We start from the raw sequence: 27,436 nt of genomic DNA on the forward strand, positions 1-27,436 counted from the left end.
TAATAGAGTAAACACCTCCATCAATATTATTTATTCCATTGAAAAATAATAACACTAAATGTTAAGAGACCCAAAAGGGTTGAACCATCGACCGTTTTTTAGGTTTGAAGTAAATAAGAAAAATTATCAACCAACTAATGACAAGAACAATTAGAGTAACGGGTATTTTTATAAAAAAATATATTATTCTAACGAGTCAGCTCACGAGAAAATAAGTCGAACTTGAAAAATCTTGAACTTGCTTTATTATAAGTAACGAGCCTTTTTTTCGATCAGAACCGTTGGAACAGTTTGCAAGCTGATTTGGCTTGGTACCACCCCTAAGCAAGGTAGGGTTATCTCTATAAAAACATATGTAGGGTTTTTTCATAGGGATATGTTTCAATTTTACAAATAGGGGATGAATATAATGAATTTAAAATGATATAAAATCTATAAAAAAAATTTAAATTTACATTATAATTAAGATACTATATAAATAAACCCTAATTCAAGGTGGGTACATGCAGGTCCATTAAAGTATTATTGGATGATGTGGAGGATCTGCCTTTAAGCATCAGGCGATATGTCTTAAACCCTTTTTTTTAAGGTTGGTGAAAAACGTTATTATCTGGCTCTTAACCAGTATCTAACTGGCAAATTGGACGAGTCAATTCATATAAAGTTGGGCCAAAGTTAAGGTCCAAAACTTAAGGTTTACGTTATGCTCTGGAAGTCAATGCAAAGGCCCTGCTTGATGCTTCAGTAACATCTGTTGAAGCTTAATTTGCCAATCCTTCACATCATGGTCCTTCAACAAAGGTTTTTAAAGGCCCAAACGTGTTTACGAGCTTTTCGACCACCATGCAGGGCCATCTTCTGTTGTAATTCATGGAACCAAAGCACCATGTGTCGTCCCATGGAGTGTTATTCTTCTTCAAGCGGATCCTCACGTGACGTGCCTCTTCCTTCTCTTACTGCTCCGTTCCTGATTCGAGGTAGGCCTCATCTCTATCAGTTTTGCCCCACTCTCACGAAACAGTGTCACCATTGTTTAGCGGTCTTGAATGACTACGTACGTCACCTGGTCATGGAGGGAGAATGTCAAGACCTTGGCATCTGGAGGAGCACATGAGAGGAAGGCGGATCACCCTATAAACAAATCAAAACAATTCTGCAAATTGCCGCTTATTCACAGAGAGGAAGCACGTAAAGCAATCTCAGGACCCTATATAAAGGTTTCTTCTCTTCAACCAAAGCAGCAGGTGAGGCTGGAATAGTGATAATCACAGAGAAGACGAGAGATTACAGGCCCAATTAATGGAGGAGAGGAAGACCCCTCTTCTTTTGGTTGCTCTGGCTCTATTCCTGGTTTTCGCCCACAGCGACAATGGATCGCCGGCTGTGACTCTGCCTCCAGCGAAAACGGTTCTCCATTTTTACAAAATCAACAAGACGTGCGAGTACGCAGAGGAGTTCGTCAAGCACCAAGTGAAGCTCGTCTGGGATAACGATCCCTCCATCACTGCCGCTCTCCTTCGTCTCCTCTACGCTGATTGCTTCGTCACGGTTAGTAATCGCCTAACTCTCATCTCTTTACTCCATCACACTGATCTCTTTCCCTTTGCATCTTCTCACTACTTTTAAAATCTTCTCCACTTAAATTTCTCCTCATTGTCGTTCTGCATGCCTTCTACGCCGAGTTAACTTGCGTGTTTAAAGGAAATTAATTTCTTGCATGGGAGCAGGGATAGTGCAGTCATCTGTCACACCAACTGATGTTTGTTACCACCATGCATGTTATGTTGATCATGTCTAGGGCTGCGATGCATCGATCCTCTTGGACGGACCAGAGTCGGAGAAGACGGCGCCACAGAATCTAGGGCTGAGAGGGTTCGTTCTCATCGACAATATCAAGAAGGTTTTAGAATCAAGATGCCCTGGTGTGGTCTCTTGTGCCGACATCCTCCACCTCGCCACCAGAGACGCCCTTGCTTTCGTAAGTCTTTTATACGTCCATGAACAAATTTATCATGCATCTGAATTCTGATGCTAGACATTGATGCTTCAGAGTAATATCTAATTATTTGTTGATATATAAATTAATTACAGGCGGGAGCACCAGCTTACCCTGTCTTCACGGGGAGAAGAGACGGTACGATTTCGAGCAGCAAATCTGTAGACCTTCCGCCTCCTTCGATCACTTGGCAAGAAGGCCTCGCCTACTTCAAATCGAAAGGCCTCAACGTCTTGGACTTTGCTACTCTTTTGGGTACGTAAACAAGCATTTAATTCTATGAACATCTTCTCTTGATCTTCTGATCCGTGATCCCATGCATGCATTAATGCAAGTATTTGATCCTGAATGAATACAGGAGCTCACACTATGGGCAAAACGAGATGTCGCCACATTAGGGACCGCCTGTACAACTTTAACGGCACGGGAAAGCCGGACCCAACGATCAAACCCTCCTTCTTAAAAGAACTCAGGGAACAGTGCCCGGAAAAGAGAGTCGGCCGTTATGACCCCTCGGTGTTTCTGAACCCCAGCTCCGGCAACAGGTACGAGTTCCAGAACTCCTTCTACTCTAACGTGCAGAACAAGACTGCCGTTCTGGGGATTGACCAGCAGCTTCGATTCGGCGAAGACACGTTGGCTATTGCTGAAGAATTCTCTGCTGGGTTTGAAGATTTCCGGAGGGCGTTTGCCTTGGCGATTAGTCGGATGGGTAACCTCGGCGTCTTGACTGGGAAGCAAGGGGAGATCCGTCTAGACTGTAGGACAATCCGCGCTTGAAGTAGAAAAGAAAGCTTATGGAGGCCCTTCCAGCCTGTGTCGGTTTACACATCAACGAGAATTTAAAAGTAAAATAAGGAGAGAGGACTGATAAGGTCACTCACTTCCCTCGTTGCTAACCAGACATTAATATTACTGTTATTTCATGAACTTTTGTGCTTTCTCCACTTGTACGGCTCCTAAGAAATTTCCACATAAGACGTGGCAATGATGTGGCATTAAATGCCACGTTGGTTATTGATCCAGTGATTTCTGCTGTCAATCTGAAACATAAGCAATTGCATTTTTCCTATTCTGTATAGATTCATTTGGCCCGAATATGATATGGACAGGAACTACAATTTGATCTTTTCCTTCTCCTTTGAAAAGCATATTTGCAATATTCACAGATACAGAAGCCAGTAAAATCTTCTGCAGCACTTGTCGCTTCAAAGAAAGACATTTAGGAGGCTGTAACTTGCTTTTCGTTTATTGCTTTAATAAGGAATTGATGTCCGCAAGACGTGGGCATCCTCGAAGAGGCTCTGACTAGATTTTTGGGCGTTAAATAGTAATTGTCAGCACTTTTAGACCATCAGAGGCTTGAATTACCTGCATCAATGTTCACTGACAGTGTTATTGTGTCAATACTTTTTCTAAGAAGACCATCTGTAGACAAAATTTATAAAAATTAAAAAATCAACCAGACAACTGGAAGTACAAGTTTTAAAGAGTTGACCAAACTTTGAATCCATGAACTCCAAATTCAAGTGTAGGAATAGTAACTTGACAGGGATTAGAAACAAGTATTCCACAGATTTACTCTTTCCTATTTTGAAGGGAAATCCAATTAAAAATAAAGATCACAGACAGGGGTACAACGAGAACCAGTTGTTTACCTCAGGTGTGCTGAAAGGAAAAGGGCCCAGATGAGATGTCCCTAGCAAACTAAGAATCCCTTCCTGTTTGCAACTCCTTCCAAATTAATAGGAGAAACATGAAAATCTCTATACTTTTTCATTCAGCAATTGCTCGGAACTCCCAATCGCTGCTTGCCTTGTAAGCTGGGTCCAAACATGAAAAAAGTTTCAAGTCAAACTTCTCAAGAAACAGTACAGTAACAAAAAGAGAAGAGCCACTTTAAAACAAAGACTGGTAAAAAATAATTGCTACTATTTAAAAGAACGGCACTATTGAAATGCCTATTACACAATATTTCCAAGAGATCCAAAAGGCCTGAGATCCGCTGCTTTGCTTTTCCTATATGGACTCGAGAAGACCCATTTATTATAATGCACCTCTACCAACAGATATGTTTTCTTTTCTTTCCCCCCTTGAATCTTGTGGGATTAGTTTCTCTCATCCAATGAATTCATTTTATATGTTAGGGATTCTATGCAAGTGAAAGAAAGTATAAGAAATGAACCAAACAAGATGTTTCATATTAGTTTAGACAAGAATGAATGTTCAGAAGTAATGATAAGCTAAGAACATGATCAAATAGTGGAGCTGATCCCAAAAATACCACGAGAAGAAAAAAGAGATGGTAATCATAATCTACAAGTAATTATGCCAGAAACATGCTTTGATCAAACAAACTTGAGACCTGACAATGGTCCCAAATTTAGGCAAACAAAAATCTTCATTTTTTTTTCCAATGGGAATTACACTTATGTCAGCACAAAATTATCTGATGTCTCTATCAGATTCATTCTACCGGCCAAATTCCAAAGCTGTATCATAGAGTGGAGCCTTTCATACTGTACACTTCTATAAATCTCTACAGATTGGCTTATTTGTATATATTTAAGAGCCACAATAGACCAACATTTCAGAAAATTTTACCTTGTAGAAGTACTTCCTCCGTAGTTTGACGGCCATCCTTATGCATCGTTTTATATTGATTTTCAGCATCTTGTCATTGAACATCTGCAAGAGATTGAACAATGTGTAAGCAACTTGTCAACTATTTGAGGAAATTACATGAAACTCCCTGCAACTCAAACCATAGCACTGATCTGAGTGACAAACAAATTGTCGTCCTGAACTCACCAAAAAAATCAATAAAAGGAAATTTTTATAAAGCAAAATGGAACAATTTTATTTCTTCTGGGAATCATGAATAAAAAAATGGAATTCCATGACGGAAACCATTTTAATTGACTCCACTTACTGACATATTCTAGAACATCTTTCAGAGCGTCCATATTGGAGCTCTAGAACATCTTTCAGAGTGTCCTTATTGGAGCAGAAGGGGGGTGGGAGGGGTGTGTGTGTGTGGGGGGAGGGGGGGGGGGGGGGGGGGGGGGGGGTGGGGCGGGAAGGAAATTGCCCTACCTTTATGAGGTCATCAAGTGAATGAGTTGCTCTAAGAACCCTTTGACGGTTAAGGATGAGAATTGCAGCTACACAGAAGACAGGTAATTCATCATCACTATTTTTAATCGATGAAGCTGATGAGTAATATGACATTCGGCTCCTAGCCCAGAAGCTTGCACTTGTCAATCCACAAAAGGGATAGCTCGAAACAGATTTCGCTACATCATTGTCACACAGGGAATTCTGTGTACTGCCATTTTCGCACTGTGCACCCTTCATGCTTCTTCTACCATCAACAACACTTTCTACCATTTGTCCAGCTACAACAGAATCCCATGGCAGCTGTACAACCAATGACTGTAGACAGTTTGCCTCCAGTTCCTGAGCTGTGGCTTCATTAAAATCAGCAGCCCACATCATCTGAAGATGAGAAAGAAGAGCTGTAAGAAAGAATCATCATTACTTTCCATGAAATATGCACTAATAGAAAAATAAGAAGAAAAGGTATGTATTCAGTATCTAGCTTAAAAATCCTCATCTAAAAGAACAATTATACATCTTTAATCTTCAAGATATCAAAAAACATAAACTACCAGCACCAATGGCAAAAAATGACCCAATAAGCCTGCAACATTTTCACTAAAGGAGGGAAGCTTTGAAGAAATGCAAATAGAAAACCATTCAGGTAGATGAATGAGAACTTGAAATCAAACAAGTTACCGGTCATGATTACGACAAACTCATTTAGTTTCATTTGACACCCTCAGGTGGCCTCCTGCATGCATTCCGCTGTCCCCCCCTCCCCATGGAACTTTCAAGCTAAATTTTGATGGTAGCGCTCGGCGTAGCCCGGGACTTGCTGGCTTTGGAGGAATTATCAGGGATGCCTTGGGTAACATCCTTTTTTCATACACGGGGCCAATGGAAGTTTCAGACTCCACCGCTGCAGAGCTCCGGGCCTTATATCATGGTTTAACCACTTTCAGAGATCATCTCCACGGTCCCCTCATTGCTGAAGGAGATTCCAGCGTTATTATTCATTGGTGCCCTGCTGCTTCTACCCCTCCTTGGAGACACTAGCCTATTTATCATCGTGTTTTGGACATTGTTGCCAACCTTTCTTGTATTTGGTCACATATTCCCCATTCTGCTAATTCTTTGGCCGACGGGCTTACTAAACATGAGACCTCCCTTCCCGCAATGGTTGTAACGGAAGGCCCCCTTAGTTTGTAATTTTTTCTCTGTTAATATATTATCACTTCTATAAAAAAAAAAAAAGTAGCTCATTAATGTTCCACTTACAACTTTACCAGGACTGATTAGACACTGACTCAACAAACCATGAAGTTTCTACATTGGAACTAATCAATAGAATTCTTTTGTCCTCCCCCTTTTCCATAAAGTAACAACTTGAGTGCAGAAAGCATCTTCTACTTCCTCAAAAAAGTATGTTTATGAAACTACCTTCTTCGTTCACTAGATCAATTTTTTCCTGGGCGGTTGCTTCTCCATATGATCAGTCCTTACAGCACACAACATTATTGTTTTCAACTCACTGCCCTCCAATTAGAAATAATATAGAAATAGAAAATAAAAAATCACAAATTTATGAGTATCCAGTGACCAAAAGTCAACATACACATTGAGCAATAAAGCACATGGTTAAACTGTGCAGACTGACTACATGATGAGAAAAAGGGATTAATAAGTGAAACATTTTTTTCAAAAGATAGTAAAAGTATTGCTAAGATATGTGAGTTTAAGATCAAAGGGCTTTTTTGCTCAATTTATCTTCCCAGTCTCAATTTTACAAAAATAATGTTGCCATTAAACATATAAGAACATTGAAAAACTAATTTGCACATAGAAAGAAACAAAGGATGTAAGAAACAATCTGTTCAAATAACATGGGAAGCATATATCAGTACCTGAGAGGTAACTAGTGTAGACTTCCTCACTAAATATGCTAGCTCTACTACTTGATAACTCCCATCACATTACAAAGAATGACATCTGAAGGTTTTCTAAATATTATAATAATAATAATAATAATAATAATAATACCATTATAATAACTTATTAATCAGTAATATTAAAGCCTAGCTCTTCAAATAGCTAAAAACTAGGGAGATAGTATAAAAAGGGCTTTCATTACTAACAACAAGGTATACAAACCTCCCACATGCAGAGTGCCTCAGTAAAGGACAATTCACGGCGGAAAAGCACCAACAACATCCGAAAAGCAAAATGAAGGCTTTCAGCATGTATTAGCGATAAATGTGTGAATATCTCAGGATCAGTCAGTTCCAATATTTTCCACAGTGCTTGCAACTGTTTCATTACACCAGTTGGTCCTTCCATCTGAAAATTCTCACGCTGGAAATAGAAGATGAAAGCAAAGCATAATAGCCATTAGAGTAAAACATCAATAGCGTGCAAAATAGTCAAGTAGGAAGAAGAGAAACAAAGAACAAATTTTGAACAGTGAGTTGAATACCATTCTCCGCAGCAGCATTTCAAAGCACCAAAATGCATCAGCATTATCCTCATAGAGAACAACAAAAGGGGAGAGCAAATCGCTCATACCTACGAATGATTACAAACAAAAGTCATCTCTTCATATGCCCAAAGTTCACAATATTTAATGTGAATGCATTTAAGAAATAAACCAAGGGAGGACATCCCCAGCTAGCCAAAATACACTAAGAAATTGAACAGAAGACAAGGTACAACCTTGGCAATATCCAGTAGCAGGATCAACCCATGCATAAACAGCAAGTATATCAGACATTCGTGCCATATTCTTAGAGTCACTATAAAACTCAAGGTGACTATCTGTTCTTACCACGTCAACAACTGCAATGACACAGTATTGAATATTAACAGTAAGGTGATTTTAACAACAGATTTATATTCAATATTTTTAAATTAGAAAGATATACGGAAAAGTACAAGAGGCTTACCAATTTGATGAAGTGTCCACAGCCATTCAGCAACTTTGTCTCCCCCAGCTGCCACTCCATTAGATGTGGATGGAATGGCTGTATCTGATTCACCTGATATTCTTAGAGTATCCACCATTTCAGTTTTGTAATCCAAATTTGTTGACTCCAGTACATGTTCTTCAATGTTGGAACTATGCATTTCAATCTCCCCATTACTCGCACATGGAAGATCACTGGATGGCGAACCATTTGACTCCATGATTAGATCAACATTATTATTAATTTGAAAACTATGCATGGCTCCATCCACCAATGTGAAGGTGTGTTCCGTGGAACATCTACCATCACCCACTGCGTCCCCTAACTCATCCCTTCCACTCTTTTGAAACAAGTTTGTGACAGGTAGAGGTGGAAAGTCAAAGTAGGCCCCTGGTTTTGAAGAAAAGGAGTCATATACTACGCTATCAATGCTGCCTCTAACACTGGCAAGGTCATGGGAATCGGTGGAGCTTTCGCTTTGACAGATAGAATATTTATCAATACAATTATTATTTAGATCACCATATTGTTCAACTTCATCTGTAGCACCACGAGAAGGTTGGCCATTTTCACCTTCAGCTTCCCTGCTGCCATTTTCTTTAGATGAAGTCCTCATATCCATCACTTTGGACCCCACAACATGAGCAAGGTTACCAGTGCCAATGCTTGAATTCACCTTTTGACATTGCTTTATTAAATCCATGTAGCGCTCCCTGCATCAGTAAATCTCATATAGCAAACCAGTTGTTGTGCACAAAAGTATAACATATACAAGTCTATGACCTATTTACATTACTTTCTTTTATTTATATATATATTTGATAAGCATTATGCTCCAGTTTTTAGGTATTTTACATCCTCAATTCTTTGGATTATCAGAAAATTCTAGTTGAGAAAAGTTCTGTTAGTTGGTACAATGCTATTTCTTGCAAATGCTTGACACTTTGGTTTTCTTAAGAAAAATCACTGATAAACTTTTGAAAGATATTGTTAAACATATATACACAAGATTAAGATAGAGAAATGACGCCAAGAGGAATGATGAAGGTGCCATGACATTATAAGCTAATAGAAACAATCATTCCTCCTTTTGCATGACAATGTTTTTCATTCATAAATAAGATCAACTTTAAAAAAGAAATCATGCAAGGAAGCAACAAAATACTCTCATATACATAAGTCGAATAATGAAATAAATAAAGCAGCAAAGGCTTCAGTTTTTTTGTTCTTTTTCTTTTGGATTGTTAAGCAAAACAAGCTATGTATGGTAACAATTTGATATCAGATGGAAAAGGCTCCAGATGGTTCTATCATACGACTTTCTTGTTAAGAACATAAATCAAAGATTTCGTTAATATGTATAATGATGAGTCAACATATATCATGAGAATTCCAGTACCTTACGATTTTTTGTTTTTAAAGATACCTTCAATTTATTTATTGATCAAACATAGGTAGACATTTCAGAATTTTGTTTGACAATGAGCCATTCGCCATCAAGAAAACACCATAAGTGTAAGAATGCTAGCATATTAAAAATGTTTTACATACTTTGGTGAGTGGTTCTACAACATAGTTTTCTCCTTCCCCAGGAAGATCAAGGCAACAATGAGATTTTATACACAAGAAAAGGGCCAAAAACCAGCAGCACTAATGCGATAGTTATAAAAGGACCACATACTTGCGTGCCATCCGCAGTTGCCTTCTATACTCAGAAGTGGTGCCCAACGCATAACAACCAAGAAGAAATTCCCAAACCTCTGCTCTTATAGATGGATCCACACCCTGATCATACAAGCAAAAGAAAAAAAATCATTTCAATTGAAAGATGTCATTTTCTACTACAAACTGACAAAATCATCAACTTCAAAATGCTGTGATAGGCTTTAGAAAGAAGTAGCAAAAAGGTTTTATAACAGTTTCTTTACAAAGCTTTGGTTGTGATAATTGATAAAGGATCTTAACAAGCTAAAAAAAATCATCAACAATAAACTGCTCCCCGAAAATTCAAGGAATAAAGCAGCAGAATGTTCTAATAGCAGTTCAGCTTGAAGGCATTCAAGGAGAAAGGGTGTTTTTTCAGTACTACAATAGAAAAAGAAAAAGTGAATCAACAAACAAAAAGGTGTCATGGCATTCATAGCATGTCTTCTAAATGTAAAAGGAATACTTCACTCTCCGTCATATTACCAAAACCATCAAGGGTCTTTCCAAAATTTGGGTCAAGGAGATGCAATCAGGGACATAATGTAAGACGGGCCACACATGATTCTGGCAAACAGCATGAGTTCTGACATCCTTAAGGCTCATGGTTACAAAGATGAGTAACATAAGGTTGAAGGAACTATTTAAGATGCTGGAACAGACAAGCAGGTTAGTTAATAATATACCAATTCAAGCTGTTCTTTACCATCAACAGACAAGCATGCTGAGATAAATCAAGAGGCAGCAGCACTATAAGTTGGGAACTCAACCGAAAGATGCAGTGCATTCTCGCAAGGTTTAACATTTACTATGTCAAGAAGGTAACACTGGTTTTTTTGCAGGGGCAGAAATGGAAAAGTTTGACATATACCAAACCCCTGAAAAGAGAATTTGCCCACGATAATAAAAAAATTTATGTAGGAAATTTGTATAATGTCCAATTATAGCTTGACTTGCCAACATCTAATTCTTGTCTATATTGCCTGAAAGCGCAAAAGAGTGTAGTAGCTCCAAGGTGGACTGCAGATGTCAAGAAAGTGATCACACTGACACAAGGGGGAGACAGACAGTTTGGCGGAATATCAACTTGTCCGATACTACAAAGCACAGAAGACGAAGCGTTTGATCATCTTACCCCCAAAATGATCAACTTTAGTGCCTTTTTAAAACCCAATATCCTCCCATCATTGTCAAAAACAGCTTGCCACTTATCAGGCTTCAGCATTTTGTTTCCCTGCACATAGAAAAGAAGAAACTCAAATACAAAGAAGGATTTGAAGGTAGTTAGATGCTCCAAAAAAGATATGAACAACCGATATAACATGGTAGGCACAGAACAAGAAGATTGGAACCACGTACAGTAACCCAACTTGTCGAAGGAGTACAAATATATATATATAGCACGGAACTACAAAAAAGCTGCAAAAGTCCCCAATAACCACAGTTTCCAAGGGCATGTTTTGCTATGCCACCAGAGACATTAATGTCATTAACCACAAATTTCAGCACGTTAACACAAGAAGACCCTCTGTTTGCTAGCTGACATTGACAAGAATTCCCAACTTCTACAAGCATAAACGCGACCCTTATAATTAGAATCTAGTTCGCCCGTGCAACCCAAGAAAAGCTGACACCTTTTCCTCTCGTTGGTAAGCTGAAAACTATCACTGAAAAGGAATCAAAGAAAAGTTAGCATGGCCAGATTTGGAACTTCGCCAGCTGACCTTGGCGGGAGTGTGATGAAGGCAGGGCTCCCCGATGTCTCGAACAATGGAAGTCACACGTTGCAGATTCACGGCACCTACCCTCCCACAAATCCATCGATTATCTTCTTCCTCAAAAGACATCGGCACCCTTACTTCTCACTACCTGAAACAATTCAACCATTTTACTAATCAAACCACTAAAGAATACCAAAATAACACCCCCAAGGTTCCTCAAATTTTAAAATGCAGTAGGAAGGCCGAAAGATCAATCAACAAAGAAACCTCGGAAATCAGAATCGGAATGACATTAAATTCGACTAAAGTATTTCTTAGCAAATCTACGGTGAAAGAAACGAAAATACAAAACCTCCAGATGGCAACAAAACTCTCCCAAGTTCTAAGTGCAACCGAAATGATCAACACTCGTCACAAAACCAAAGAAGGAAAAATAAGAAAGAAAAGAGCAACAGAATCTAATACGTAGTCTGCGAATCACAGTATCGTCGGTCAAAGTTCATAGATTCATAACTGATGACTGCGCTAAACAACGAAAACGCATAATACCTTGCATTGGAAGCGATTTCAGGAATTTGGAGTTTCCGGTAGCATGTGGAGATCTCCGTCGCCATTAACGAAGAACGGTTTTCCTTTTTTTTCTTTTTTTTTTTTTTTTGGTTGTGTTTGTGTGTTACGTCTCGTTTTATTTTTCTTTGTCTCATAGACTGAAACCCCGGGAGCGTGAGGAAGCGGTATTTATTAGTCCTCAAACGCCTCTAAACTGCGCAGTTGCGTGTGAGACGACATGCTTTGAAGCTATCCTGACCGCTGATTAATCTTTAAATATATATTAGGTTAAATTTTATTCTAATTGTTACCAAACTTGTATTTAATTGTATTAATAGTGTTAAGATTAACATTGATTGTGACTTACATATTGTTTATTTGTTTTTAAATGTTTTTATGTTTTTTATTATTTATTTATTTAAATTTTAAAATTACCTATTACTAATTAATATTTATTATTTGTCAATAAACTAATTGCTATTGCATTGTAATTTATATATTACTTTTTAGTTATTTAAGAAATTAATTATATATCAATATGAAAATATTTATAGTAATTACTCATTATTTTTTATAATAGTTTAAGTGAGTAATCTAATGTTAATTGCTAGTTCCACAATCTATATCTATTGTTGGAAGATATGATGTAATTAAAATATCATTAATGTAATTAATTTATATTTTTTTGTCTTTTCTTTACTTTTACTAGGGTGAAGAGTATAATTATAATATTGTTACTTTTATCATTTATAAATAGGATTTGGACTAAGTCCGTTACCCTATTCTTCATCACTCTTCATCTTCTCCTCATAAAATTTTATCTCTGTAACTCTTATTTTTCTTGTCACCCCTTAATCCTCTTCTACTATGATTATACATCATGAAATCCTAAGTTTCAACATGGTATCAGAACGGGGAAAGATTTGAGATGGAAAAGGAGAAGAAGATGGAGAAGAAGGGGAAAAAGAAGAAAAATAAAAAGAAACAAGAAGAGTTTCTCATTTTTCCTTTAGTCTTTTTTTCTAATTCATGTTTTTCATTGGATTTTACCATATATTTCATATAGAAAATTATATATTATTGGAAATATATTTAAGTCTACTTTCCAACTAAAAAATAATCGTTGAAATCAAATTTTTCTAGAAAGAGAAATCGACAGCAAAAGGTAAAGCAATAGAAAAGTTTAGTGCAACACCAGAAAGTTTCAATTTTTGAGCCATTTTATGCTATTAAGAACGAGACTTTATATTGAAAATTATATATCAAAAGAAATATTTGTAAGTCTATTTTCTTACCTCTTCAACCAATTCTCAATATGAGATTTTTATATGGAGATATCGATATCAGAAGAGTCAATGGTCATGCTAGCCAAAGAAGAAAGAGTACTCAGTTTGGCCAGATTACAAAGTCCAAAATCTATCAAATTGTTTATCTCAAAAGAAGTATATTTTATGAAGAGAATTTATACTTGGATGAAAGATATTTTAGTCTAGTTTCATAAAAAAAAATCATGTCAATTGGATCTATATTTAAAGAGATATTCAAATTGGAAGAATCAAAAGTCATGTTGGTATCCTGTTGCATGCGAAGATCCGAATTTTTTGCTTTATTTTTTGAGTTGTTGTTATTGAATAACAAAATCTGGAAAGTATCTCATGATCCACCCTTGGAAAGTTTCTATTTTTTAACTAACAATATCTAGAAAGAATCATTAGAGGATCTTCTTATTTAAAAAAAAAATCCTTGATTTATTTGTCAAAGAGAAGAAGTGTTCCTATTCTAAATTATGGCAACTTCGAAAAAAAATAGTTATCTGATTTAATGCTGCAAATTACAGAAGCATCTATGTAAGGAGTTTTTTTAATCTAAGATCGGATTCAAAATGTTTGTTTCCTCTCTTGTTATGAGAAATCTTTGCAGCATATTAATAGCAAGTTGGAGCAACACTTGGTGTATTTATCCCCTTATAAAGTGAGTATCCTCGCTCAGCCTATCACTCAGTGAAATCCTTTCAAACTATAACTGGTCTATCCTCAAGTTTTGCCTTCAATTTTTTATCTTGCCTTTCAAAATCGATTTCATTTTGTAATTATGTCTCTAAGTGTGGATTATATTAAGAAACATGACACTTATGTCTTTTGCTGCTAATTAGTTGGTTTAATATGGCTAACTCTCGATTTGATGTTTGAATTAATCATTGATGTAGTAAGCATGGAAGGAACATCCATTATTATTTTATTCACTCTTCTCTATTTTTGAGAAAACCTTGTAGCTGCTCTTAGAACCAACAACATTCAGTTTAGTTATTCTTTTTAAGAAGATTAACAACACTTGGTTCAACTTGTTGGCAGCTTATTACTCAGTTCCAACTTATTATTTGGTGCACATCTTCCTTATTTAAGGATGAACTTGTTATAGATTATCTCATGTGCCCTTATTACTTATAAGGACTTCTACTATTTATTGGTTATCTGTTGCTATATAACAACATATTTAGTATGCGTTATTTGGGCATTGGCTCATTACCGCAACTGCTATTGTGTCTCTTTGATTGAGATATTATCATTGAAGAAGAAATCCTTGGTTGCTTGCCTTGGGTTCATTAACTGTTATCGACATTGGTTCATTGGTACATATGATGAAGAATTTGAATTACTTAGGAAAATAAAACACATGATGACCTCGGCTTGTTCATCTTATCTTTCTCATTACCCATTACCCTTTTATTATTTGGCAACATTTCTCTTATAGTCTTTTATTTGACTCTCATTTATCCATTTGGCCAACCCTTTTGGAGCGTTGCTTTGGTTGGTCTTTTATATATATATATATGGTTATTTTTAAGTCCATTGAGACTTATTATTGGTACCCTTGGGTTTTTTATCGTCGTCTTGTGAATGACAGGCGTTACCCACTTTAATGATTATTATCACTATATTTCTTCAAAATCATTTGAGGTTGGTTTTGATATATATTTTATCACCTATTTCTACCATTTGAGAGTTTGTGCCCAGTTTTGTACCTATCATTGGGACACCAAGATGGAGAAGATTATTACTACATTTATGTTATTTATTTTTAGTTGGGATCACTACTATTACCTCCCAGTTTGAAGGGAAGTGTTGGAAGATATGATATAACTAGAGTGTCATTGATGTAATTAGTTTATGTTTTTTTGTCTCTTCTTCACTCTTACAAGGGTGAAGGGTATAATTGTGATATTGGTATTTTTATCATTTATAATTAGAGCTTAAGGGGGGGAGGGTTTGGACTATGTCCATTACCTTATTATTTCTCCTCCTTTCTCCAAATTCATCACTCTTCCTCTTCTCCTCCCATAACCTTATCTCCACAAGTATTATTCTTCTTCTTGTCATCCTTTAATCCTCTTCTACTGTGATTATATATCATGGAATCCTAAGTTTCAACATTTATAATATAATATAATATTTATTTCATCATGCCTTTGCCAATCATTTATTACTTTCCTTATATTGATTTATCCATATAACGGATCATTACTTAAGTAATTAAGCTAGGAACTTACATAAGGTATATAAAAGCACGAAACACATAAGTTTCAAAATCAATACAACCTATACAAACATATAAAATTAAAGTATTAAAGTCTATTGTGGTTCTTTGATCCTAGTTTGACTTTTGTACCCACATAGGATTAAAGGAGGAGATGACAACAAGAGCATCTAATTTTTAAACTAAATTTCACTAAAAAATAGTCATTTTCTTAAAGATTACTCTCACTTAAGATTTGCATGAAAAATCAAGGTACTCAAAGTGAGACTTACCATTTTTCATCAAACTCTATGGGGGGGTTAGTCAACTTGAAGTCCGAGATGATCTTCAACCACATGACACCCTTCAACAGTTGAAGTCGTTAGTGGAGCGCAGATGACATTTCATCAAGATGCAGGGGATGAAGCGGTCCTTCATCTCCACGGTTTAAAATCCTTCATCTCAAAGAAGGCCATATTTGATCTTCTTTTAGGTGAAGGACGCGCGATGCTTCTTTTCCCCTCTCTCTCCTCGCACCCCGCTCTCTTACGCGTCCTCATTTTCCTTTTTTTCTTCCTCTCTCCCGCACTCTGCCTCAGAAACTCTCCAAGCGGCGAACCCCCAACGAACTGTGATTCGCCACCGGAGAAGCAGGAGACTCCGTTAGCGAAATTTCCGCAAGGTTCTCTATTCCGGGGGGTTGAGAAACAGAGCTTAACAGGTTTCCGAGAGCCCTCTGTCTCGAAAACTCTCCACGCGGTGAAGCCCCAACGGGCTGCGATTCGCCACCAGAGAAGCAAGAGACTCCGTTGGCGACATTTTTGCTCAACCTCCGTCTCGACAGCACAACGGCAAACGACCCATCAACGAAATTTCCATAGAAGGAGGAAGAGAAGGCTTCCGATTACAATTTTCCTAAGTTAGGAAAATTTAATCAGCACAGTACGCTAAGTCGCGCGCCGGATCGGACTTATTGAACCGAGTCAACCCAGGCCAACTCGGACTGGGACAACTAAAAATAAAAAATAAAATAAAAATAAAAATAAGCTTCAGTTTTGGACGTCCAGACGGTGGACATAGTTATCACGGATGCTACTTGGGCATAGGTGGATACGTCGGCATACAGACCCTACTTTCGAGCTTGAGGCCAAGTCGTATTGATCTGCTTCGTAAATTCGGTTGGAGCTTGATTAACAGCCTGGATTGATTTTCTCTGTTCGTCAAGATCTCTGGTTTTTTGGTGCCATGGGAAGAAGACACTATTGGAAAATTTGATTTTCCTAAGTTAGGAAAAGATTAATGTGGCACCGGTTCAGAGCCTGACGCAACCCAGCACTATATCAATTTTATTACTATATTAAATTTCATATTTAAGTCTCTAGTAAATAAAATATAATTAAAGTATACATTTGATTAATTAATTACTTTTAATTTTGTGAAAATATATTATTAATTAATACCATGTAAAAAATATATCTTATGTCATTAATATAATACTTTTTTATTCATTAATCATATTTATTTTTTATTTACTCTATTGTATTAGTGATTTAATAGTGGTAATTAAAATATTATTAACTCAAACACTTGGTTTAATTAACTCATTTTTATAATTAATAAAATCAATGGTTTTAAATTTCAAAGATGAAGATGAAGATGAACTTGTCCATACTAACACTCTATTTCGAAGATTTCGAACATGAACTTGTCCACACTAACACCTATTTTGAAGATGAAGATCAAATTTTCACCCCCCCTATGGTCATTGAGATTTTCTCATAAATAAGAGATCTAATTTTAAAAGAAATACAAATCAAGAAAGGGCTTCATTTGGTAGAAATCAAGATATTTCCTAAGAGATCTAACAAAGTACCGTGTGCTACTATTTTTGTATCAAACATTTGTAGCCACTATATTTATACTGTACTAAAAAAAAACTACCAAAGTTTTGTAAAGTCAAAGCAACCGCTTCCATTGTTAGCCATTGCGAGTATGAATGTCTCACTAGGTTCAATCTTTGATAACAAAACATCAAAAGTATCCTTCACATTGCTTATGTTCAATGATACCATCCCTTAAATCGTCAAACAAGTACAAAATTAGAAAATATTGCAAGTAGATTATTGAAAATTAGAATTCTCTGTTAAGAATCATTCTCAACCTATTAAGTTATTTTTCTTAAAAAAAAGGATGAATCAAAGGTTTGAGCTTATTAAGTTTTGGTCTATTACATAGCCTAACATATGATATTTGATATATCTCAACTTTTGAACATTACTTTATATTAATTAGACTAGACCTCTAGCTTTTTATTTCATATAATTAAATGTAACCATTAGTCGATTACAACCTTATAGGGGTGACAATCTCGATTTCTTGAAACATTTTATTTTCAATAGTTTTATCTGTTCGAAAATAATAATGGTCAAATTTTCATTTGGGCACCCTATGTTGTTATTCGGATTAATATGATATAAATCGATATTGTCTATGCGAATAAAGTTCATAAATGGTAATAATATATGTATTATTAATGGGGCAACAAGCATTAGAGAGATGAAGGTCTAATGGGTCCCATTGACCACTCATCGGAGGACCAGCACATTATGTCTTCAGTAGACGACCCCGATAGGAAGGCGACCGAGCCCATTCACCCCCTCCCACTTCGGAGGAAACGGGAGGTACTGCGCCCCGGTGGCTTTATTGGTGACGACCGACATCGATACTTCCCCGCCATTGTCAGTTGAGTTCCCTGTCGGGATGCCATTTCTCTCGATCTGGAACTGAAGGAATGGTTCACACCGCCTATGACTCGCAGGAGCTCCTCAAGAACTACCCTGCCAAAATCCAATGCATCGGATCCGACGGTTCGAACCTCCTCCTTGGATGCAATGACGGCTCCCTCCATATGTGCGCCCCTCAGTCTGACGACCGACCTCTTACGTCTTCCGATCATCACATCCGGCGGGAGCCCTATGTCCTTGAGAAAGCCATTAAAGGTTTCTCCAAGAAGCTTTTAATGTCCTTGGAGGTCTCTCCTTCCAGAAATCTCCTCATCTCGCTGTCTGAGTCCATCGCTTTCCATCGGCTGCCTGGGTTGGAACCCCTCGCAGTTATTGGAAAATCAAAGGGCGCGAATGTCTACGCCTGGGACGATCGAAGGGGGTTCCTGTGCTTTGGGAGGCAGAAGAGGGTAGGAATTTTTAGGCACGAGGGTATGTCCCGTAACGCCAATTTCGAATTTTTTCGCTATCTTCTTTTTCTGTTCCGGAAGTGCTCTATTGAAGCAAACATGCGGGAGTTTTTTTAGATCTTTGGCTTTTGCATTATGTTTGATCATGAACTTCTGGTGCTTGATTTATTACTCAATTGACAAACCCAATGCCCAATACACTCCTATTTTGGTGTTTCTTTTATTATTAGGACCTTTATTTGGGTGAGGATCATGTGATTTTGGAATTCGGTTGAAATTTGGTCTCCTTGTTTGCTGTTTAAGGAGGTCGCGATTTTGTGGAGGTGAAAGAGTTCAATGTCCCGGATGTAGTGAAGTCAATGGCTTGGTGTGGCGAAAACATTTGTTTAGCAATAAGAAGAGAGTACATGATCTTAAACGGGACCAATGGTGTATTATCTGAGGTCTTTCCTTCGGGGATCGCACCACCTTTAGTTGTCCCTCTTCCTTCAGGAGAGCTTCTTCTCGGCAAGGTAGCCTCCTTTTACCTGTATTATCATTCACTACCTTCAAGAGAATTTCCTTTTAAAAAAAGGCATATCAGCAAAAGCATTATTTCTTAGAGCTTCACCCTCTTGATAGTTCTATGTCTTTAGTCATTTCAAATTTATCAGTATGTATCTATGGGATTGCCACAGCTAGTGAATCAACTTGGTTTTTCTGCTCATTTTTTCACTGAATCTGAAATATGGTAAGACTGCAGATGGGTTTAATTGGCTTCTGCTGTGTAGGATAATATTGGAGTATTCGTGGATCAAAAAGGGAAGCTTCTTAAAGATGGAAGGATTTGTTGGTCTGATGCCCCTGCATCAATAGTCATTCACATGCACTTTGCAATTGCTCGATTACCAAGATATGTGGAGGTAGTTAACTGATGTGGAAGGAAGAGAGGCAATTTCATACTCTTGGCTTCTGCCTCTAGTACCTTCCATTGTCGCACTCATGGTTCTGTTCAATTGAAAAATGAACATGGGAATCTTGCTTGTTGTAGCAGTCGCCTGTAAAGTTTTTGCTTCTAATCTAATTTGTGTTTCTAATACTTCAACCTGTCAGATACGATCTCTTAGGCCTCCTTATCCGCTGGTACAAACTGTACATCTTCGGGATGTTCGTCATCTTGTACAGACTAAAGATTCTGTTATTGCTCTACTGGAAAATTTTGTTTATGGTCTGTTCCCTGTCCCGTTAGGAGCCCAGGTAAATTGCCTGGATTTTTCTTGTTCTTTTATGGAGCCCCTTCTTATTTAATCTCTTTCTTATTGTGTTAAAAAAGGAAAAAAACTCAAAATTTTTTATTCTTTAACATTTTGATTTTGTAGTAGGAAAAGTCAGGATTCATTGGATGTGGTTTTGCATTTAACATTTGTGTAAGTCATTGCTGATTCCTTCTTTGGTGATTGTCCTTACAGATTGTACAATTAACTGTTTCTGCAAATTTTGAGGAGGCATTGTCTCTCTGTAAGCTACTTCCACCAGAGGATTCCACCCTGCGAGCAGCAAAAGAAGACTCTATCCATATCCGGTGATTATTTAGCTTTAGCATTAGCTGTATCAATGCCAGGTCTTTATTATTTGGCAAGACATGGATTCTTAACATACGGACACTAACTTCTAATAGCTAAACCTCTTCTTCTTCAGATATGGAATGCATTTGTTTAACAATGGCAGTTATGAGGAAGCAATGGAACAGTTTTTGGCATCTTCTGCTGACATAACCCACATACTCTCCTTATATCCATTTTTGGTTCTTCCAAAAGTGATCTCTGGATCTGAGCCTGATAATATTTTTGACTTGGCATCAGAACATCTCTCTAGGGCTTCATCTGATGCATCAGATGAGATGGAATCATTATCTCCATCACAAGACTCTGAGAGATCAAGCCTTGAGATAAAGAAAATGAGTCACAATGCTCTCATGGCTCTCACCAAGTATTTGCAAAAGAAACGGTTTGGTATTATTGAGAAGGCCACTGCTGAAATAACCGAGGAGGTTGTCTCAGATGCAGTGACATCATATGATGCCAATAGATCAAAGGCTTCAAACAAGGTATGCTTATTTTTGTTTGTATTGGACCGCGTAATGTGATGTTCCCAAGTTTTGCATAATCGACAAATTTTATGAATTTCCCTTCCCCTGCTCATGTATACAATTTTAGTGTGAGGCTAAGAAAGGTCACATATTGGAAATATTGTTGAACTTAATCTTCAGAGGAATGAGCAAAACAAAGAGAGAAATGGAGTTGGTGTAATATTGCTCTCAGTCAATTGAAAGTGTGCCTAAAGCTCAAAATTGTTGAAACAATGTGATTGGAGAAGAGGATATCTACATATATTGATCCTGATTGTTTTTAAAGATGACATCCTGATTTTATGTAGAGAACAAACACATAAATTTAAAGGAAAAAAATTGCTAATTTCAATGACAGAGCAGAAGGGCAGACAATTCACATAGTCTACTCCAACGTAGCATACATGTATAACAGTGATAATGATGGATGGCAAAATTGTTGGACGGTTAGTGATTATTGTAGCAGAATTAGCACTAGGGCAATTACTCAGCGGAATTGGCATCCTGAGTTTGATAAAATCAAATCCAGACTAGGATGAGTTATAGAAACATTGTTATTAGACAAAATCCACCTATCCTTGGTAGTGGTTTTCAGCCTGCAAAGGCTCTATCATGACCGTGTTTCTTGTGTGATGTCACAATACATTTCTCTATAAAATTGAGCATAAGATATTGAAAAATGTAAAACAAACAAAGCATTAAAAATATTATAAAATATTTGTCTCTCTTAAGGGTCGCATCATGTTTATAGGCACTTTAAAACCTGTCAAACAGCAGAAAAAAATAATTCATGCTTGATGGGATGGATTAAAAGGACTACTAGCAGAACCTAATGTGGTTTGTTCAACTCTTTGATGATGATGGTGATGAAATTACCTTACCCAAAGCCTTGTGAGGCCAGACTTCTGTCTCAAATTAATCTACTCAAATGTACGTCACAGATGGATAAAACTCAGAATGACCTGTTAGTCTGATCAAACTTTTGTCATTTGCAAAGAGTTGGTAACATGGTTGCTGATATATATATTTTCCCTTTCCGCTGTTACATCTATACGATATATGCATAAGAAATGGTGAACTTTGCTCCTGCCAATAAATTACTTGTTCTTAGCTAATGCAGCAGCTAGTAATTACATATGTGTTCTTTTCTCACTTTTTCTTCTCTTGTTTCCCTTCATTCTGCTGCCCGTTCTATCCACTTCTTTTCCCCCTTTGCCATCCTATCCTGTTGCACCATGTTCTTAAGTAATCTCAAGGAAGATTGTCTTTACATGCTCTAAAAATATACATGACATATTTACCTTATCTATCTTGGACTCTGCTTCCAGTTATTGGCTAAAACTAAATTTTGTTGGGAGTTCACTGGGCAACCAAGGAAACTGCAGGTCCTGGGGCAGTGATTAGGAACCAATTTGGGCTAGTAGGTTACTGTGGTTCTATGGTTCTTCTCACTAGAGTCAAGCTATACTCTCAGAGGTTCCCTACACCAGTGGTAGAACGAGCTCAGCTATTATAATCAGTTTCTTTGTCCACGCTTCCCCCTCATGGAGGATAAAATATCTATTTTAATGACATAGAAGTATCATGTTATGAACTTCATGTTATTTGGCAGCACAACTTGAGGCCTCAAAACTGCATCTCAGACACTCTTCCCAAGGATGGTGTATCACGCAATTCTGCAACTGTGGGGGTCTTTATTCTACTGCCTTGTGAGGCTTGACGCCCTGCATGTCTCTATCTTTCAGTATTATTCTTTATAATTTTTAAATGTCCCAAGTTGGTGGGTTGGGCCTTTGGCTCAATGGTCACATCGGGTGGTTTTTAGTGTGAGGTCTTAGGTTCAAGTCTTGCTGGGGTAAATTTTTTTGTCTTCACTATTCCATGTGACTGGAGTTTTTGAATTATTTTGATCAGGGTGGTCGTAGTCGCATCCAAATTAATTCAAGTGCAAGGGAGACAGCTTCTATCCTTGATACAGCACTGCTCCAAAGTTTGCTTCTCACAGGACAAACTTCAGCTGCATTTGATCTCTTGAAGGCTCTTAACTATTGTGACATTAAGATATCTGAGGAATTTCTAAGGCAAAGGAATCATCATATGGCATTATTAGAACTCTATAAATGCAATAACATGCACCATGAAGCTCTTAAACTTCTTACTCAGCTTGTTGAAGAATCGAACACAGATCCTTCAGAATCTAGTCATGGACACAATATCAAAAGTCAGGCAATTATCGACTATCTCAAGGTAAACTTTTTTCTTAGCTTGGGCAACTGCAGTCTTTGAGAAAATAAGTTCATAAAAGAATTAGGTTCCGTCAAGCTCAACGGCGTGAAACATTTATTGATCACAAGGGAGGATTTCAGGGGATCCCCATTTTTTTATGTCTGTTCAGATTTGGTATTTGTTTTCCTGAAATTTTTTCCTTTGCAGCCTCTCTGCAGCACAGATCCAATGCTCGTTTTGGAGTTCTCTCTGCATGCTCTTGAAAGTTGTCCGGTGGAAACCATTGAGCTTTTTCTGTCTGGAAATATTCCACCAGATTTAGTCAATTCATACTTAAAACAACATGCACCACAGCTGCAGGCTACATATCTGGAGCTTATGCTGGCAACAAGTGAAAGCACAATCTCCTCCAATTTGCAGAATGAACTGGTGCAGATTTTGATCCTTCCATCGTCATATATCTCATAATTATTTTTTTTTTTCAGAAATTTTTGATGGATCACGGAGGAAGCTGGTAGCATTTACACTGGAATTTTGCTTCTTTTCCTGTGTTGTCAGGGTTTAGTTGACATAACTACTTTTTTTCTTGGCAATTCCTAAAATAGTAGCTCCTCCTAGGTGCAAATCTATCTCTCGGAAGTTCTTGACTGGTATGCAGATCTGAAGGCTCACAATAAGTGGGAAGAGAAGGAATATTCACCAGCTCGAAAGAAGCTATTGGGAGCTTTGGAGGGCATTTCAGGTAATAATGCAGACATTCTGTTGAAGCGTCTTCCTTCCGATGCATTATATGAAGAGCGTGCACTCTTGCTGGGTAAATTAAATCAACATCAGCTTGCCCTGTCTCTCTATGTTCATAAGGTACTGAACTAATTTACAGAAATGGTATCTTTAGCTACACATGTGATTGTTTATGCCTCTTAGGATTGGCGATACTATGAAAATTGATAAAATTAAAAACCATTTGGTGGTATTTTGACTTGGAGACCAGGAAACTTAAAATTTGCTATTGTTTGTCTGTGTAGCTTCATATGCCTCACCTTGCACTTGCATATTGTGATCGAGTTTATAAGGCTGGAGAATACACTCCATCTTCTAAATCGAATACCAGTATCTACCTCACACTTCTTCAGATCTATCTTAATCCTCGGAAGGCAACAAAAGAATTTGAGCGGCGGAGTGAAAATGCTGGGTCTCAGCAGAGGACCACCGGCTTTCAGAAGGCGAACTTGTTCAAAGCCAAAGGGAGTCGAGTATCTAAGAAAATTGCTGAGATAGAGGGAGCAGAAGATATTCGCATCAGCCCAAGTGGCACTGATAGTGGACGAAGTGATTATGATGGAGATGAGCCACAGGAGGATGGAGGTCCCATTATGCTTGATGAAACCCTGGATTTGCTGAGCAGAAAGTGGGATCGGATTAATGGAGCCCAAGCTCTCAAACTTTTACCACGAGAAACAAAGCTGCAGGTGTGAAAACGTCAGAGTAATTTTTATTTTCTCCTGATTTGTGAAGGAAGCTGTATGTTGCGTTCTTGGATCTTACTTGAGCAATGACCTGTCTTCCTCTTCATTTGGACAGAACTTACTTCCATTTCTTGAACCATTGCTGAAGAAATCTAGTGAAGGTTGTCGTAACTTTTCTGTGATTAAGAGTTTAAGACACAGTGAGAATTTACAGGTATGCCTTCCTGAGTTTGTTAGCTCTAACTTGACGTTGATATATCTGTCCTGTTTCTAGGGCCAGTTATATAACAAGAATCCAAGATTTTTATTGTTTCTAAATCTTGAATTGGATTCTGATTTTTCCTTTACATTCTTTACCTATTACTCTCTCTGGGTTGCAGGTGAAAGACGAGTTTTATAAGCATAGACGGATGGTTGTGAAGATTACTAGTAATAGCATGTGCTCACTTTGTAACAAACGAATTGGAACTAGTGTTTTTGCTGTCTACCCAAATGGAAAAACCCTTGTACATTTTGTTTGCTTTCGAGATTCTCAGAATATAAAGGCTGGGAGGGGAACACAACTGAAGAAGCGGAATTAGTAAACATTTGACTGTAAGGATCCTCTTCCATTCTCCTCTATACGTTTTCTGGATCTGCCTTTGAGGTGTTGTGCATGCTACTTCAAGTAATTTCATGAGTTCATATGTAATTATCTTCCAGTTTTAGCTGTCAAGGAATTTGTATTGATTAGGATGACAAAGGCCATTAGATTCTATTCAACAAGGATTTTAAGGCTTTTAGGCTTCATCCTGCGGACTGATATGCGATAAGAAACTAATATTTTGATTCAATAACATAGTCCTCAGAGCAGAAGCCCTGTCAACTCTCCTTGTTTTTTGAAATTTATGCACAAACTACCATTATGCTCCATTGCTATCTCTTTTATCCTCTGAGACAAGAAAATACTATTTTTAGCTTTAATTCTATACATGTTATTTCAAATAACAAAAATACGCTTGTTATAAAACATGTACCAGATCAGTGAATTGAACTAGGTCTAATAGGACCTGATCTCTTCTCTGGGTCACTGTTCTACAAGACCTAGATTGAAGTCAAAACCCAAATTTTCTTATATGACATGGAAACAAGGGAAGAGAGAATTAGGAACTTAAGGATTATTATAATTAGGGACTTAAGTTAGAACAAGTTCCTAACAATTTTGTATATCCCAAACATTTGAGATTTTTCATAAGAGCCATAACAATGGGGGTTATTCAAAAGAGCTAAATCCCTTTCATTTGTTACTTTGAAATATGTTGTGTTCTTAGTAATTTTCTTCTTGAACTTTGTTTGAACATATTTTGAAATCATTTTGCATTGTTTAGAAGTTTTGGTTATGAACCTATTGTAAGCAACTCTATTAAGGGCATTTTCATGGTTTTTTAGAACTCCTGTTGTTGAATTTTCTTTTTAATCTCATTGTGCTCGTATTTTGAAGTCACAGCTAATTGTTGTGGTAGAATTACCTAGGATGGGGTTCATTATTTTGAGCTTTACTAGTATAATATCTATCTAATTAAGAGCTTTATTAATATCTATGTAATCAAGACTTGGACATGCTGATTTGGAGTTGTTTTAGATGTTATAATTTGGACCCTTTGGGTTTGTTATTGTAAATGTTGTTAGGCATTAGTTATAAACACCTTGGGAGTAACTTGATTTTGGATTGTGAACCACTATAAATTTATTGCGTTTATTGCTTTACTCGACTATTTTAATGAACTTAGAATTTGATATTACCTATTCAAATTCACCCCTACCCCTTCCTTCTAGGTTTATTCTTGCAAGACCTTATTCTTGTAAAACTCTTTTACGTACTTTACTTATATAATAATATAATATAAATTAACAAAAAACCTTTTAATATACTTTATACATATATAATATAATATATACTAATAATGAAATGATATTATAATATTTTTTTAAAAAAAAAACAAAAAAAAATATTTATATTATGAAATTATGAAAATACCTTTGTATTTAGGCATGTGAAATAACAAAAATATCATGAAATAATAAAAATGCTTATATAAGCTTTATGCATATAATATAACATAAAATATAATATTATATAAAATAACAAAACTATTTTATGCACGTTATACATAACAATTATATAAAATATAAAAATACCCTTGTAGAAATAAAAGATTCATGGATGTGCTTTAATACATTATGCATATAACTTATTATAAAATTAAAAAAATACCATTATACAATATTTTTGCTTGAGATGACAAAAATACTTTTTTACTTCATGAAATAAATAATATTATGATAATACCCTATATAATAAAACCTGAACTAGGTCAACTAATTGAACTGGGTTAAACTTGGTCACATACATGTGAAATTTAGAATCAAGTTAAAACTTGGTTGGCCAAATAAGGTTGTGCATATGGGTGGCAATTTTATCTATTTATTGGATATGGAATAAAAATTCTTAACCCATTAAATATTTGGGTAATTTTACTCATTTACTTGCTTACCGTATATTTTATGGAAATGATATGGATAATGGTTATTTCGTACTAATTACGCAATTATTTATAATACTTAAAAGATAATTTTATAATTCTAATTTTTGTTGAGAGAGTTTTCCTCCATTGGGTCATCATGTTGGGGAAGGCCTACCTGCCTTTCATTTTTCTTGTTTACAAAGATTTGGAGAAAAAACATACCTATGCAAGGAGAGAATATATATATTAACTACCATATTTACTTATTTATATAAATATTTTGATTTTTATACTAATTTATAAGAAGTTTTCATCCATTTATCTACCCATTCACCCAATCATCCGCTGGTAATCGGGTAAACAAATGGGCAAAAGGAATAGCTTATTCTGTTTTA

The 27,436-nt window shown here is 36.7% G+C and overlaps 3 protein-coding genes across 4 annotated transcripts; 2 read left to right on the forward strand and 1 right to left on the reverse strand.

Moving 5' to 3' along the window:
• Positions 1-1,046: 1,046 nt before the first annotated feature.
• On the forward strand, positions 1,047-2,776 carry LOC137945844 (probable peroxidase 26). Its single transcript, XM_068791904.1, has 5 exons — positions 1,047-1,258; positions 1,365-1,548; positions 1,799-1,978; positions 2,092-2,251; positions 2,355-2,776. The coding sequence occupies exons 1-5, from the start codon at positions 1,047-1,049 to the stop codon at positions 2,774-2,776; spliced, it is 1,158 nt and encodes a 385-aa protein (XP_068648005.1).
• Positions 2,777-2,913: 137 nt separating this feature from the next.
• LOC137958775 (rab GTPase-activating protein 22-like) lies at positions 2,914-12,171 on the reverse strand. Of its 2 annotated transcripts, none has more exons than XM_068805907.1 (12): positions 12,033-12,171; positions 11,487-11,631; positions 10,898-10,996; positions 9,740-9,843; positions 8,038-8,771; positions 7,808-7,930; positions 7,572-7,660; positions 7,250-7,450; positions 5,093-5,494; positions 4,601-4,684; positions 3,655-3,819; positions 2,914-3,367 (listed from the first exon to the last, which is right to left on the reverse strand). In XM_068805907.1, the coding sequence occupies exons 2-11, from the start codon at positions 11,607-11,609 to the stop codon at positions 3,763-3,765; spliced, it is 2,016 nt and encodes a 671-aa protein (XP_068662008.1). In that variant the 5' UTR covers positions 11,610-11,631; positions 12,033-12,171; the 3' UTR covers positions 2,914-3,367; positions 3,655-3,762. The 2 variants fall into 2 exon arrangements, with proteins under 2 accessions (XP_068662008.1, XP_068662017.1); XM_068805916.1 differs by having other exon boundaries at positions 2,914-3,382.
• A 6,023-nt stretch (positions 12,172-18,194) lies between these two features.
• LOC137944836 (vacuolar sorting protein 39) lies at positions 18,195-25,231 on the forward strand. The gene is made up of 12 exons (XM_068790605.1): positions 18,195-18,760; positions 19,042-19,250; positions 19,509-19,640; positions 19,831-19,974; positions 20,187-20,299; positions 20,416-20,824; positions 22,760-23,092; positions 23,279-23,500; positions 23,690-23,932; positions 24,097-24,540; positions 24,653-24,751; positions 24,918-25,231. The coding sequence occupies exons 1-12, from the start codon at positions 18,337-18,339 to the stop codon at positions 25,116-25,118; spliced, it is 2,973 nt and encodes a 990-aa protein (XP_068646706.1). The 5' UTR covers positions 18,195-18,336; the 3' UTR covers positions 25,119-25,231.
• Positions 25,232-27,436: the final 2,205 nt, after the last annotated feature.

This window comes from Aristolochia californica, unplaced genomic scaffold (assembly GCF_029961685.1).
Source record: "Aristolochia californica isolate CCGP_79_NKW_82.1479 unplaced genomic scaffold, dmAriCali1.0.hap1 SCAF_1, whole genome shotgun sequence".
NCBI lineage: Eukaryota > Viridiplantae > Streptophyta > Magnoliopsida > Piperales > Aristolochiaceae > Aristolochia > Aristolochia californica.